Genomic DNA, 16,971 nt, shown 5'->3' with positions numbered 1-16,971 from the left:
TCTCTATCGCTATATCACACACCTATGCATATACATACACACACATATATACATACACACATACTGTACATATACACACACACATACAAGAAATGTTAGGGGTGTACTCCAGTGAGATACTGTGTGTGTATGTAACTATGTGTATGTAACTATTTTATTATCTCTTTTCATGTGACAACACTGAAGAAATGACACTTTACTATAATGTAAAGTAGTGAGTGTACAGCTTGTATAACAGTGTAAATGTGCTGTTCCCTCAAAATAACACAGCCATTAATGTCTAAACCGCTGGCAACAAAAGTGAGTACACCCCTAATTGAAAATGTCCAAATTGGGCCCGAATAGCCATTTTCCCTCCCCAAGGTCATGTGAATCGTTAGTGTTACAAGGTCTCAGGTGGGAATGGGAGCAGGTGTGTTAAATTTGGTGTTATCGCTCTCACTCTCTCATACTGGTCACTGAAAGTTCAACATGGCACCTCATGGCAAAGAACTCTGAGGATCTGGAAAAAAGAATTGTTGCTCTACATGAAGATGGCCTAGGCTATAAGATGATTGCCAAGACTCAAACTGAGCTGCAGCTCGGTGGCCAATACCATACAGCGGTTTAACAGGACAGGTTCCACTCAGAACAGGCCTCGCCATGGGTGACCAAAGATGTGGAGTGCACGTGCTCAGCTTCATGTCCAGAGGTTGTCTTTGGGAAATAGATGTCCGAGTTCTGCCAGCATTGCTGCAGAGGTTGAAGGAATGGGGGGCTAGCCTGTCAGTGCTTAGCATAAATGCTGCACACTGCATCAAACTGGTCTGCATGGCTGTCGTTCCTGCATGGCTGTCGTCCCAGAAGGAAGCCTCTTCTAAAGATGATGCACAAGAAAGCACTCAAACAATTTGCATAAGACAAGCAGACTAAGGACATGGATTACTGGAACCATGTCCTGTGGTCTAATGAGACCAAGATAAACTTATTTGGTTCAGATGGTGTCAAGCGTGTGTGGCAGCAACCAGGTGAGGAGTACAAAGACAAGTGTGTCTTGACTACAGTCCAAGCATGGTGGTGGGAGTGTCATGTTCTGGGGCTGCATGAGTGCTGCTGGCACTGGGGAGCTACAGTTCATGGAGGGAACCATGAATGCCAACATGTACTGTTGTGACATACTGAAGCAGAGCATGATTTCCCTCCCTTCGGAGACTAGGCCACAGGGCAGTTTTCCAATACAACGACCCCAAAAACACCTCCAAGACAGCCACTGCCTAAAGAATCTAAAAGAAAGCTGAATTCTTGCTAAAGAAGCTGAGGGTAAAGGTGATGGGCTGGCCAAGCATGTCTGCAGCTAAAACCTATTGAGCATCTGTGGGGCATCATCAAACAGAGGTGGAGGAGCTCAAAGTCTCCAACATCCACCAGCTCTGTGATGTCATCATGGAGGAATGGAATAGGACTCCAGTGGCAACCTATGAAGCTCTGGTGAACTCGATGCCCAAGAGGGTTAGGGCAGTGCTGGAAAATAAAGGTGGCCACGCAAAATATTGACACTTTGGGCCCAATTTGGACATTTTCACCTAGGGATGTACTCACTTTTGTTCCCATCAGTTTAGACAAATAATGGCTGTGTGTTGAGTTATTTTGAGGGGACAGCAAATTTACACTGTTATACAAGCTGCACACTCACTACTTTACATTGTAGCAAAGTGTCGTTTCCTCAGTGTTTTCACATGAAAAGGTATAATAAAATATTTACAAAAATGTGAGGGGTGTACTCACTCTTGTGAGATTATTATTATTATTAATATATATATATATATATATATATATATATATATATATATATATATATATATATATATATATATATATATATATATATATATATGTCATCCTTCAGGGTTTGTTCACAATAGACCATTTTACCATGCCCGCAGCTGTCAGTGTGAGATCCAGCAGTGGGTGGTGTAACGTGTGCTTCAGCGCACTGCAGAGTTTACATTTTACCTTAAATTTTTTTTTTTTGGAAGGATCACAGATTGACACTTAAAGTGATTGTAAACCCTCAAATGTTTTTCTCTTAAAGTGGAACTAAAGTGTTACTAAACCCACAACAACAAAAAATCAGTCTGTATATGCAGTAAAGCATGCACATTGTTTAAAAAGGCTGTTTGATCCTTCCCCTTCAACTGTCCCCAATATATCTCCTGATAGAACAGAGCCCTGGGGGCACTCTGAAGATGCTCAGTTTGGCGTCTATTGCTAGATAGTTTTTCTCTTTCTTGGGATAGTGCATATGATCAGCACAGGGCCAAGACAGAGTCAGGGGTCCTGCAGCCTCATAGGACAATCAGGGGGCTGCTAAACTTAGGTGGTTATTTACCTTCATGTATAGAATGCATGAAGGTAAAAACCTTGTGTCTTTACAAATACCACGTCCTGCTAGATCACTTCACGCTGGCCCATTTTGCAGGTATAGCTATATAAAAATATTAAAAAGTAGTGACTATACTGTCTAAAATTCAGTAATACACTGTCCCCCTCTGCACCGCATATACTCAGTTGCTCTCTATTTTTAGGTACTGTTCCAAAAATCAGCCACAAGAGCCCGATCTGCTGACAGCCTAAAGATTTACTGCTGCTCAGGGGCTTCAGCAAAATGGCAGCCTCTAGCAAGAAAAAACCTGAACAATGGAGGCAATTTACAGCACACATTTACTTTGGTAGCACAACTATTAATGTGGAACGTATGTTCCCTGCTAAAGAACATTCTTTTTGACCACATTATGGGTCAAGTTCCGCTTTAAAATAAACAGGTCATATTTACCTGCTCTGTGCAATGGTTTTGCACGAAGCAAACCCAATCCTCCTCTTCTTGGGTCCCCCGCTGGCGCTTCTAGCTCCCCTCAACCACTGAGTGGCCACCATAGCAATGGCTCCCACTACGGTGTCTGAGCCTGAGAGGAGGGAGAGAGTTAAGAAAGCCTCTGCTCCGTACACAATGCTGGATGATCAAAATGGGTTTAGGTAAGGGGGGGGGGTCTGAACTTTTAATCTTAATGCAGGGAATGCAATAAAGTAAAAAGCCTTCTTTTACAACCACTTAAGCTCCGGAAGGTTTTACCCCCTTAATGACCAGGCCATTTTTTGAGATTCGGTGTTGCGTTACTTTAATTGCGCGGTCATGTGACTCCCAATACAATTGATGACTTTTTTTTTTCCACAAATAAGAGCTTTCTTTTGGTGCCATTTGATCACCTCTGCGGTTTTTAGATTTTGAAAAAACAACAATATTTTTTACTCTGTTATAAAACATTCCCAATAAAAATTAAAAAAAAAAAAAATCAAATATTTTTATCCGTTAAGCCAATTTGTATTCTGCTACATATTTTTAGTAAAAAAAAAAAAAAAATCCCAAAAAGCGTGTTTTAATTGGTTTGCGCAAAAGTTAAAGCATTTACAAACTACGGGATCGATTTTTGGACTAATTTATTATCTTTATTAGGAATGGCTGCGATCAGCGATTTTTAGCGGGACTGCGACATTGCGGAGGACAGATTGGACCCGTAACTGACATCGACATTTTTTGGGGACCAGTGACATTAATACAGTAATCAGAGCTAAAAATATGCACTGTTACTGTATAAATGAAACTGGCAGGGAAGGGGTTAACTACAGGGTTAAATGAATGCCTATTTGTGCTTACTAACTGGGGGGGGGGGGGGGGGGGGGCGCTCTATGACAGGCACAGAGATCAGTGTTTCAGCTTAGCTGAAACTCATGGATCTCTCAGTGCCTGTGTGACAAAAGGGATTCCTGCTTTGTGTACATAGGCAGGCGGCTCTTCTGTCAGTTTCTGTGAAGATTGCAGGAGGCCGGCGGCGATTGTGCCCGCTCCTTTCGCGGTCTGGCTCCCGCTGTGTTTAATTACAGCAGGAGCGTGGCTCCGGCGGCGCCCGCATGCACGTAATCACGTAGATCTACGTGATTACGTGCAGCCGAGCCGCCCTGCCGCAGTAAATCTGCATGGGAAGGTCGGCAAGTGGTTAATATGCATGTATCCATGGCATGTCTGCATTATTCCGCACTACAATGCGCATCACACTAGCATTGCAAGGTGAATGGGGCACACAGAAAAATTCTGCACATATACAGTGCAGAAAAGGCACTGTACATAGTAAAAACATGCCCTTAATTTTATTACAGCTGAAAAGGACCGAGTCCAAGTTTCTAAAACTTTGGAATCTAAAGCCTAATCTTAGTTCATTCTTAAAACATTATTTACAATTCAGAGATTTAATAGAGAAGCAGAACACTTCCTGTTAAAGTGGAATTAAACCATTGATTTAATAGTTTAAAACAGTTACAGTGCCTTGCAAAAGGTATTCACCCCCTTGGCATTTTTTGTATTTTGTTGCCTCACAACCTGGAATTAACATGGATTGTTTGAGGATTTGCATCATTTAATTTACAGAACATACCCACAACTTTGAAGATGTGTTTTTTTTTTATTGTCAAGCAAACAAATAGGTCAAAACAACAGTAAGTCAATGTGCATAACTATTCACACCCCCCCCCCCCCCACACCTAAAGTCAATACTTTGTATAGCCCCCTTTTGCGGCAATCACAGCTCCAAGTCCCTTTGGATAAGTCTCTATGAGCTTGCCACATCTTACCACTGGGATTTTTTCCCCTTCCTCCTTGCAAAACTACTCCAGCTCCTTCAAGTTGGATGGTTTGCACTTGTGAACAGCAATCCAAGTCAGACGACAGATTTTCTATTGGATTGAGGTCTGGGCTTTGACTAGGCCATTCCAAAACATTTACATGTTTCCCCTAAAACCACTCAAGTGTTGCTTTAGCAGTGTGTTTGGGGTCATTGTCCTGCTGGAAGCTGAACCTTAGTTCTTGCCTCAAATCACGCACAGTGGTACAGGTTTTGCTCAAGCATATCCCTGTATTTAGCACCATCCATCTTTCCCTCAACTCGGACCAGTTTCCCAGTCCCGGCTGCTGAAAAACATCCCCCCAGCATGGTGCTGCTGCCACCACCACGTTTCACTGTGGGGATGGTGTTCTTTGGGTGATGTGATGTATTTAGTTTGCGACATAGCGTTTTCTTTGATGGCCGAAAAGTTCAATTTTAGTCTCCTCAGACCAGAGCACCTTCCTCCATACATTTTGGGAGATTACCACATGCCTTTTCGCAAACCCAAAACGTGCTATTTTGTTTTTTCCTGAAAGTAATGGCTTTCTTCTGGCCACTCTGCCATAAAGCCCAACTCTATGCAGTGTGCGGCTTATTGACGTCCTATGTAAAGATACTCCAGTCTCTGCTGTGGAACTCTGCAGCTCCTCCAGGGTTACCTTAGGTCTCTGTGCTGCCTCTGATTAATGCCCTCCTTGGCCGGTCCCTGAGTTTTGGTGGGCAGCCATCTCTTGGCAGGTTTGCTGTTGTGCCATATTATTTCCATTTGGTTATGATATATTTGATGGTGCTCCTGGGGATCATCAAAGATTTGGATATTTTGTTTTATAACCTAACCCTGACTTGTACTTCTCAACAACATTGTTCCTTACTTGTTTGGAGAGTTCCTTGGTCTTAATGGGTCTTAATGGCAGTGTTTGGTTAGTTATGCCTCTAGCTTAGGTGTTGCAGCCTCTGGGGCCCATCAAAAAAGTTGTATGTAATAACAGATCATGTGACACTTAGATTGCACACAGGTGGACATCATTTCACTAATTATGTGACTTCTGAAGGTAATTGGTTGCACCAAAGCTTTTTAAGGGCTTTATAATAAAGGGGGTGAATACATTACGCACATGCCAACTTTGTTTTCTATTTCTAAAAAATAGTTTTATGTATATATTTTTCTCATTTCACTTCACCAAGACTATTGTGTTCTGATCCATCACATACAATTCAGATTAACAAAATATTGAACTTAAGGCTGTAATGTAACAAAATAGGTAAAAAGTCAAAAAGGGGGTGAATATTTTTGCAAGGTACTGTACATTCCTGGCATGTGTTGGGAATGATAACAGTCACATTTGCTTCTGCTCTCAACCGAACTGAGAAACCATCAAATGGCTGGAGTCATAACTGATCACATGTGCAGCAACATGGCAGTTGCAGATCAAACAGAGGTTAAGATGGCAGCTTCCTTGGCTGAAAAGGATTGGAGAGTTAAGTTCTGCTTTAAGTCTAAGAAATATGGTCTCAAGCCCAATTAGCCTGCTTTGATTAACTACCAAAGAGTATTTCCTTTACTTTACCTTTCATGTACCTTGAAGAACTATGTACATGTCAGTCTAATATACGGTGGACCGCGGATGTTTAGCTGTCGGAGGGTCTACCCCCTCCCTCCCAACTGGACACAGTGTGTACCTATTTGGGGTGTTCAGGGGATTTGGGGGTGGCCCTATTAGAAAATGGCCATCAGCGACCCCATCTTATAAGTATTAATGCTATTCGTATATTTGGATTGCTTAATGCTGTAATGGATTATCTACATGGGCATGAAGTTAGATTACATAACTGCACCTATGTGCTACTGGCCATAATAATATCAATGTTTTAGGAGTTTGCTTTCCTCTTATGATTTCCTTTCCCTGTTTGTTACTATTTGAAATAATCTTAATAAAAACTATTTAACAAGAAATAACCAGTCAGTGGTGACTAAGCACGCCAGCATTTACCCATACCTAAAACTGCTTATGGATAAAATAAAGTATAAGACGCAATGCCAATATTCAAGTGAGAATGGTTGGCCAGATAAAGAGGCAAGAAAAAAATTAATGGAAAAAAATTAAAAACAAACATTCAACAGTTAAAAGCAGGCATACTAACCTGTGCACATGACTCCTCAGGAGTTTTTGCACTGACTGAGTAAAGTGCCGGTAAGTCCAGTCGATGCACAGAGAATTTTTCAAGCAAGTGCAAGACAGCTGGAGCAAGGTGCGAGGTTTGGCCTGAGCCAGGCTCCCCTGAGAGGAGCAGCCTGGGCCGGTAGGAGGTTGGCTGGTGACAAGCGGATCTGTTTAATGAAAAGATTTATAGCATTAAAAAGGTCAGGAAAGACCCAAAAAAAAACAAAAGTGTACAAAAGGAAAAAAAAAAAAAAAAATAACAGAACATTTACGATTTCCTAGGTCTCTCAATGTGCTGCAAGAAAATTTTACACCAAGAGTAGAGGAACAAAGACAGTGTGTTCCTGCTGAAGTCCATATGTAACATTACAATGAATCTGCGATTCCTGTCACTAAACCCATAGCATAAAAAACTATCAAATGGTGTATTAGATGCTGTTCATAATCCATCACTATGAGAAATCAAATTGGTTGATTTTGCTGTTTTCTATCTCCCCCTCCCGCCCATGTCCCCAGTGCAGTTGGGGATTTTGGAGAGAAGTGTTGGTAACTCTGCACATGCTCAGTTTTCATCAAGTTTCTATGCTGAGCGTTTCCTCCTCATCAAATCTGAGCAGCCCATGTGACTAGAGTAACACATGGGTATATACACAGTGATAAATGACAGCCCACTCCCTCCTTCTCCATGCCCACTAATCAGCTAAACGCAATGGGGTGGGATTATACATGTACATCGATGAAGGCTTCACCTCCTATCTTATTCTGAGAAACAGGCAGGAGGGGCGTGGCAGCCTTCACTGGCAGAAATACACAATTTAATTTCTAATTTATATTTGTATGACAATTTAAAAAAGTTTGATACTTTTACTATGTACTCCAAAGGTTGTTTTTTTATTTTTGACCAGCATCAGAGGACTAGAAGCTCCTCCTGTGTTTCCCTGCAGACAGGCTGGGAAAGAGCTGAGTCATGTGACAGCTACATATCGATTAGGAAAGAGATACTAGATTTTTTTTTCCCTCATGAAATAATTATGCTACCATCATCCACATACAGAAATAGAATGTACAATGTAAATTAAATAGTGTGTGCTTAGTATCACTTTATAGCAGTGCCTGATTTTTTTTATTGCTTTTTAATCCTAATATTGAGTTATTTACAGTTGCAACACAAATTTGAAAGAAACTATGAATTACCAACATTTTACCAATAAGGGTATGCTTTATGGAATAGGGCTTGCCCAGGATTACGCAAGTTAGAAACAAAAAAAAAAAAATAGAAAAATGGGAACCATGGGCTTATGACACTAGCAAAAAAACAGTGCAGTGGCACGGTGGGGGTTTTACCCTGGGCTAAACCACAGTTTGTCTTGTTTTCCAGTGTCCAATTCATCTGCAGGAGTAAGGATAACCTGAAGGTTTAAGACTTCCTGTACCTCTCAGTGGGCAAGAAAAATACTTTTTGTTTTTGTGTTTAACTACTGAAGAACCAGGTCTATTTCTGACACTTGTTTACAAGTTAAAATCAGCAGTTTTGCTAGAAAATTACTTAGAACCCCAAACATATTTATAAGCAGAGACCCTAGAAATTAAAATGGAGATCATTGCAATACTTTAGATCACACCGTATTTGCACATCGGTCTTACAAACGCAATTTGTTTGGGGAAAAAAATGGGATTTTTGACTTACTGTACAATCCATTTCTCCCTTTCACTCACTCCCTCATCACTCCCTCTCCCTGCTATAGGGTATGCAGTTTTGTTTCAAGCAGTCTCAGAAGAATTACAACTCCACAAAGGGGTGGGTGCGGTGTCCGTCAATGATCAGAGAAATGGATTTTACGGTAAGTAAAAAAAATGGATTTTTGTAAGACCTTAAAATCCTTTTCTCTTAGCTCATTGACAGACGTAGTCCTCTTGATTAATATCAAATTGGGTTATGCTGCCCTCTACAGGAGTAGGACTAGGCAGAAGGAAAACGTTCTGGCCACACCTTAGGGGCAGTCCCAGAGGGTATATCCTCTTCCTGTCTGCTGCAGGAAATCAGTTCTGTCAAAGCAGTGTCAGAGAATTTAACCCAACTCAATGATAGAGGGGCGGGTACTACGTCTGTCAATGAGCTAAGAGAAAAATGGATTTTTGTAAAATCTTACCGTAAAATCCTTTTCTCTTAGCTCATTGACAGACGTAGTCCTCGGTGATACAGCACCTTCGGGTTATGTTGCCTCCACAGGAGCAGGACTAGACAGGAAATTAAAAAGCTCTGGCCACACCCTAGGGGCAGTCCCAGAGGGTATATCCTCTCTCTCTCTGCCTCAGCAAATCAGTTATGTCAAAAAGCAGTCTTTAGAGATTTTAACCCAACCCAACTCAAAAAACAGAGGGGCGGGGACTACGTCTGTCAATGAGCTAAGAGAAAAGGATTTTACGGTAAGATTTTACAAAAATCCATTTTTCTCTATCGCTCATTGACAGACGTAGTCCTCGGTGATACAGCACCTTCGGGACGTCCCAGAGCAGTATCACAAATGAGGGGTGGGAAAATGAAAATCAAATCCCAATCTAGAAGGCCCAACCGGTGCCAACTAGAAGTTTACAATGCTCATCCTTAATGATGAGACTCAACAAAAAAGAGAAAAATTTTTTTTTTTTTTTTTCAAACAGAAAAAAACCCTCGAGGTAGACCACCGGTCTCCTCAAATTGCGGCCTGCAAAACCTTGCGGCCAAATGAGGCATCCGCCGATGCCGTCACATCAATCTTATAGAATTTTGTAAAGATATGTACCGACGACCAGGTGGCCGACTTACATACCTGGACCACTGACGCCTGATGGCGAAAGGCCCAGGAAGTACTGAGCGCTCGAGTGGAGTGCGCCCTAACAGGGAACGGAGGACTCTGACCCTTAATAGAATAAGCCTGTACCACCGTCTGTCTAATCCATTTGGCAATGGTCGCGGCAGATGCAGGCAAACCCTTTCTGGGGCCATCCGTGATCACAAAAAGTGAATCCGTCTTACGGAATGATTCCGTAGCTTTCAGGTATACCCTGATTGCCCGAACCACATCTAAGGAATGCAACGCATGTTCCCGATGATGCTTGGGCTGAGGACACAAGGAAGGTAGTACAATATCTTCATTCAGATGAAAATCTGAAACCACCTTAGGAAGAAAAGATGGCTTAGGATGAAGTACTACCTTATCCCTATGAATCACTAGGTATGGGGACTGGCATGATAATGCAGCCAGTTCTGACACCCTGCAAGCAGAAGTGATAGCCACCAAGAAGGCCACCTTCTGGGATAAAGTAAGCAAGGGAATCTCCCTGATGTTTTCAAAAGGAGGTTTCTGTAGAACCGACAAAACCAAATTAAGATCCCAGGGCGGTAAGGGCGCGCGGACTGGTGGAGCCAGGTGCCGCACCCCCTGGATGAAATTCCGCACCAAGGACTTGGTAGCTAAAGGTTTCTGAAAGAAGATTGCTAATGCTGAAACTTGACCCTTGATGGTGCTCAAGGCTAGCTTCTGCTCAACCCCTTGTTGCAAAAAAGCCAATATTCGAGTCACCGAATAGGTACGTGGAGGAAATCCTAAAGATTCGCACCATGCAATATAAGTCTTCCATGTCTGATAATAGACCTTGCTGGAAGTCGCTTTCCTTGCTTTAATAAGGGTAGGAATGACTGAAGTAGACAAACCTCTGTCCTTCAGTACTTGGGTCTCAATGGCCAGGCCATTAAAACCAGCGACTGTAAAGCACGATGGTAAATTGGTCCTTGAGACCACAGACACTCCCTGAGACGAAGTTCCCACGGAACGTCTGCGACTAGCATGTCCAAGTCGGCCAGGCCGGCTTGACGAAGCCAGCCTAGAATTTCTAGGACCAGAAATTGGATTGGATCTGAACCAGGCGTCCCTAGAGGTATCTGGCCCCGACCATCCGAGAAAGTCTGGTCGTTTTCTGTTCCCACACATTTATCAGATACCTGATTGTTATCAGGAAGGGTGATCTTTTCTGGTTGAACCTCAGGGACCGAAGTCACCCGACTAGAGGCTTCTTGGCCTGTCTGGTCAACCAGATCCGATTCCTGTGAGGCATAGGGACTAATCTTAGGAAAAGGTAAAGGAAAAGATCTATTCAGGGAACGGTAACTACCGCTTCCTGTAATATTTAAATGTTGGAAGGGAAGAATCGCACCGGTAGTAGTGGTTGATGCTCGATCTAATGTCCTGAATACCGGTGAAAACGTCCCCCCACCCTGAAACCGGGTGGGGGCGCACCTTCAGGCTGTGTACTCCTTTGCTTCGGGTTTGGCTGGGTTGGTCCTCTGTTTGTCCGACCAGCCCTTCTTGAACCCTCCTGGAGGAGTCTTGCCTTTCCCGCTTGTTCCAGCCGGGCGCCCTTTATGGGCGGTAAAGAAAGGTCCTCGCTTGTTGCGAGGTCCCTTAGCTTTAGCAGCCTGTGGCAAAAAAGTGCTCTTGCCCCCAGTGGCATCCTTAATGATTTCATCTAGGTTGGCCCCAAATAGACGATTCCCCTGAAAGGGGAGATTAGTCAAGGTCTTTTTGGAACCTAGGTCAGCTGACCAGCATTTTAACCACAGCACACGTCTGAGGATGACCGCTGACATAGATGCATGCCCTAATAGGGGAGTAGTGTCCAAGGCTGCGTCACAGATAAACTGTAGCCCTTGTATAATCTGTTCCATCAAATCAGATGTCTCCTGGGGAATATCTTTTCCCCTAAGGTCTTGGCGTACCATTCTCGCCCATTCCGTAAGTGTCTGGGAAACTAGACCAATAACAATTACTGGTCTAAATGCTGACCCTATCAAAAGAGAAGATGGTGCGGGACTCTGCTTCCATCTTTCGATCCACCGGATCCTTAAAGGACGAAGTGTCCTCCACTGGGATAACCGTGGCTTTATTCAGCCTGGAAATAGGTGGATCCACCACTGGTGGTACCGTCCATTTCTTAATGATGGATTCCTCAAACGGATAGCGTCTAGCAATACGCTTGGAAATAGTAAAGGTACGTTTAGAATGCTCCCATTCTCCTTTAATCTTATTACCAAAACACTTGGGTACAGGAAAAACCTTCACCGTTTTGATGGGCTTGTTTGTACCAAAAGGAATCTCTGTTTCAGTTGCCTCTGCCGGTAAAACCTCAAGTTTTAAGGTTTCCTGCACTGCCACAACTAGTGCGTCCACCAATGCTTCTTCCTGAATTATAGCGGGAGAAGAAACGTCCTCCTCACTGTCTGAGGGAGCTTTACCTGAGGTAACAGCCCTTGCAGAGGGACCTGCAACTGCAGTGACCATCTCTGAATCTGAGTCAGAGGTGTCAGATAGTATAGGGGTAGGCGGGGGTCGCTTCCTTGACCCCCATCCCTGACAGGCCGCCTCCACCCGAGCCACCATAGACTCCAAAATTGCTGTAAATGCCTCTACACTCTGTGCACCGGCGGGTCCCGTGGCCCCCTCGAGGGAAACAGGTGGGGGAATATGTGTGGCAGGGTCCATGATAATTCCAGTCACTTCCTGGATAATATAATTCAAAAATAAAAAACTTTTTTTTTTTTTTTTTTTCAGACCCCCAGCGCCACAAAAGCCCCTTAGTGTTACCTGCTAGGGATCCCTATCGATCGAGAGAGAGAGAGAGATAGACCCCCAGGCTCACCACTTGATGCTCAGAGTTTAACTGCAACAGGTTACAGCGCTGTCTTGACAAACAGGAAGTCTTTTGGCTGGCTGCCCAGGAAGAAAGGAGGCGGCTCCGCCCCTCTGCACGCCTTCCGGCGCCTCCCCTAGCTCCACGAGGTGTTTGGATCACCTCAAACATGGCCGCCCCCATGCTGGAGACACGAGGCTACGCCAAAATGGCAGCTCGTGCGATCCAGCAAAAAAAATGGCGGCGGCCTGTACTGAATAGCGGTGTGCTGCAGGGCACACAACACTCTCTCTGCATGGGGATTTGGCGTGGTTGGCGGTACCGGCCCTGGCGGACCGCATGGCCGTTCGGGAGGCCTGCTTATAGCTGGAGATCTGATTTAGGAAGGCAGTCTACATGTCCGTGGCTTCTGACTGGTAGGTACCTTATTCTTATCACAGTAAGATTCCCAGAATGCCACTGATTACAATTTTTTAAACATGTATACAATTAGATTGTTAGCTCCCAAACCAAGCCTCCTGGCTTTTTGCACATAAAATCACACTCAAAGTAGGGGGATCTGTGTCATGTTATAGGATAGAGGGGGACTCTATCTTACCATACAGAGAGGGGCCCGCGTTCACCACAAGACCCGTCAGGGGAAAAGGGGGAACATACTACTCACCATAACGGAACCAGGCGGGCACCAACTCCTGACAGTACCCCTCTCCACCGGGGCGGGAGGGCTGTTAACCGATATGGACGCCGTGACTCATGGTCTTTGGCGTTTCAGCGAGACGTTTAACTCGCGGGGTCAGTCCCTTAATGGGACTTTGTCGCGGCCGACCCAGCGCGGAGCTATGGCCTGCACGCGCTCGTAGGCTGAACTGGGGTGACCACCGGATCTCAACATCCAGCCCGTCGCCCAGTTCAGCTTTCTTGCTTGAAGATCTCACAGGAACACTGGAGAAAAAAAGCTGTCTAAAAAATCTTTTAAGAAAAAAATCTTGCCAGGACCGAAGATCCCAGCAAGGTATCTAGGTCCTTACTCCTAACTAGACAGAAAATAACTGATTTGCTGAGGCAGAGAGAGAGAGGATATACCCTCTGGGACTGCCCCTAGGGTGTGGCCAGAGCTTTTTAATTTCCTGTCTAGTCCTGCTCCTGTGGAGGCAACATAACCCGAAGGTGCTGTATCACCGAGGACTACGTCTGTCAATGAGCGATAGAGAAAAGGATTTTACGGTAAGAGCTTACAAAAATCCATTTGTCTCTGTCGCTCATTGACAGACGTAGTCCTCTTGATTAATATCAAATTGGGACGTCCCAAAGCAGTGCCACAAATGAGGGGTGGGAACAGAAATCAAAATCCAGAAGGCCCAACCGGAGCCAACCAGAAGTATCAAGGGACTCATCGAGCAAACAGATGAGACCTACCCAACAAACCCTCGAGGTAGACCAACAGTCTCCTCAAACAGCGGCCTGCAGGAACCTTGCGGCCAAAAGAGGCATCCGACGATGCCCACATAAACCTTATACAATCTTGTAAAGGTATGAACCGACGACTAAGTAGTCGCCTTGAAAACCTGAACCACTGGACGCCTGATGGCGGAAGGTCCAGGAAACACTAAGCGCCCGCGTAGAGTGCGCCTTAACAGGGAACGGGGGATCCCGACCCTTAAATATAATAAGCCTATACCACCGTCTGTCTGATCCATCTAGAGATGGTCGCGGCAGAAAACAGGCAACCCCTTCTTAGGGCCATCCGTGATCACAAACAGTGACTCCGTATTACGAAATTAATCCGTAGTATTCAAGTATACCCTGATCGCCCGAACTACATCCAAGGAATGCAACGCGAATTCTCGAGGATGACTGGGCTTAGGACACAGGGAAGACAATACCATGTCCTTATTCAAATGAAACTTTGAAACCACCTTGGGAAGGAAGGATGGATTCGGACGAAGAACAACCTTATCCCTATGAACCACCAGATATGGGGAACAGGATAATGCGGCCAGTTCTGACACCCTGCGTGCAGAAGTGATAGCCACCAAGGAGGCCACCTTCTGGGAAAAAGTAAGCAAGGGAATCTCCCTGGTATTTTAAAAGGGAGGTTTCTGAAGAACCAACACCAGATTAAGATCCCAGGGCGGTAAAGGCGCGCGCACTGGCGGAGCCAGGTGTCGCACCCCCTGGATGAAATTCCGCACCAAGGAATGAGTAGCCAAAAGCTTCTGAAAGAAGATTGCTAATGCTGAAACCTGACCCTTGATAGCACTCAAGGCCAGCTTCTGCTCAACCCCCTGTTGCAGAAAGGCCAATATTCGGCCCACCGAATAACAATGTGGAGGGAACCCAAGGGATTCACACCACGCAATCTAAGACTTCCATGTGCGATGATAAATCTTTCTGGAAGTCGCTTTTCTTGCTTTAACTAGAGTAGGATAACTGAAGCTGACAATCCCTTGTCCTTCAGCACCTGGGTTTCAATAGCCAGGCCGTTAAAGCCAGCGATCGTAAAGCAGGATGGAAGATCGGTCCCTGCGACAGCAGATCCTCCCTAAGAGGAAGTCGCCAAGGAACGTCTGACCAGGTCGGCGCACCAGGCCCGACTAGGCCAGTCCTGAGCTACCAGGATAACGTGGATTCCCTCCACCTCTATCCTGCGAAGAAGCTTCGGCAGCAACTTGAGAGGAGGGAAGGCATACAGTAGCTGATACTGCCCCAACGGGGCGATCAGCATGTCTGTGACGTCTGCTAGAGGATCGCGGGAGCGAGCCACAAACCTCCGCACTTTCCTGTTGAGCCGAGATGCCAACAGATCCCATTCGAGGTGCCCCAACGGAGGCACAGTTGGTGGAATACCTCTGGATGAAGAGATCATTCCCCTTGATCCAGAATCTGACGGCTGAGATAATCTACCTGCCAATTCACCCCCGGAATGAATACCGCAGAGAGAGCTGGAACAATCGTTCCACCCAACGAAGAATGCTGGCCACTCCTATGGCCGCCAGGACACTCCTGGTGCCCCCTTAATGATTGACATAAGCCACTGCTGTGGCATTGTCTGACTGGATCCGCACCGGGCTGCTCGATCCAATGAATCAGACAAAGTCTGATCGCTCTTAGTTCCAATACATTTATCGGTAACCTGGACTCTTCCAGGGACCAAAGCAGATAATTGACCGAGAATTCCTCCCCACCCGGATAGACTGGCATCCGTGGTGACAATCGTCCAGTATATTGGAAGAATGACTTCCCCTGGCTGAGCATCGGAGACCGAAGCCACCAGACCAGAGACTCCCTGGTCCACTCGCTCAATCGGATCCGATTGTCCAGAGATTCTGGATTCCGATTCCATTTGAGAAGAATCTCTCCTTGAAGGATTCGGGTATGGAACTGGGCAAATGGTACTGCTTCGAAAGAAGCCACCATCAAACCCAGGACCCTCATGCAAGTCGGAAGAGAAGGCCAGTTGTCGGATAGTAACAACTGAATTGCCGATTGAATCTTCCGGAGTTTCCCTGCTGGAAGGAATACTTTTGCCCTGGATCTGTCTAGAATTAGACCCAGATATTCGAGCCTCCTGGTGGGAATCAGAGAAGACTTCTGCAGGTTCACCAGCCACCCGAACTCTTGCAAAGAGATCATGGTGATCTCTAAGTTTTGTAACAAGATCTGTGGAGACTCCGCACGGAGCAGAAGATCGTCTAGGTAACCTAGAATCGATATGCCTCGTTGACGCAACAGCGCCAACACTGGGGCCAACACCTTTGTGAAGACCCGAGTAGCTGAGGAGAGACCAAAGGGTAACGCCGCAAACTGATAATGGTTCTCTTCTACGGAAAAACGCAGGAAACGCTAATGTCCTGCGTAATGGGAATGTGAAGATAGGCATCCTTGATGTCTATGGACGCTAGAAAATCCCCTTGATGCAGGGAGGCTGCTACTGTGCGAATGGATTCCATTTTGAATTTTTGTATCTTGACAAAAAAGATTGAGTGCTCTTAAGTCCAGAATTGGACGCACCTTACCCTCTTTCCTGGGTATTGTAAACAGGTTTGAATAAAACCCTTGAAAACGCTCTGTCCAAGGAACGTGGACTACCACTCCTTGTTGCATTAAATCCGTGACCGCTCCCCGCAGAGCTTCTAAGCGATCCGGGGATAATCGGATATTGGAAGGGAAGAATCGCACCGGTGGGAGAGATTGAAACTCGATCTTGTAACCTGACCTTATGACTTCGCGAACCCACTTGTCCGGGATTCTGGAAAGCCATGGATCCGGAAACCGGCGAAGACGTCCCCCCACCCCAGCTATGGGTGGGGGCGCACCTTCAGGCTTTAATAGTCTTATCTTCAGGTCTGGAAGAGCCGGGCTTTTGCTTGCCCGACCAGCGCCCCTTAAAACCTCCTGAAGGAGTTTTGGAGGGCTTTGCTTTTTCGCCCGTGGGGGCGAAAAAACTT

The 16,971-nt window shown here is 45.3% G+C and overlaps 1 protein-coding gene across 4 annotated transcripts in view; it reads right to left on the bottom strand.

The window, feature by feature from the left end:
* ATAD2B (ATPase family AAA domain containing 2B) overlaps positions 1 to 16,971 on the bottom strand; it is a 346,270-nt gene that overhangs the window by 153,311 nt on the left and 175,988 nt on the right. For all 4 annotated transcript variants that reach the window (XM_082251749.1, XM_082251750.1, XM_082251751.1 and 1 more), the window contains exon 18: positions 6,837 to 7,023. In XM_082251749.1, coding sequence (XP_082107875.1) covers positions 6,837 to 7,023 — 187 coding nt within the window. The remainder of the gene's footprint in view (positions 1 to 6,836; positions 7,024 to 16,971) is intronic.

This window comes from Pelophylax lessonae (genome assembly GCF_965119305.1).
Source record: "Pelophylax lessonae genome assembly, chromosome: 3".
Classification (NCBI taxonomy): domain Eukaryota; kingdom Metazoa; phylum Chordata; class Amphibia; order Anura; family Ranidae; genus Pelophylax; species Pelophylax lessonae.
Note: the sequence above shows the minus strand (reverse complement) of the source record. Positions and strands in the feature narration are given on the sequence as shown.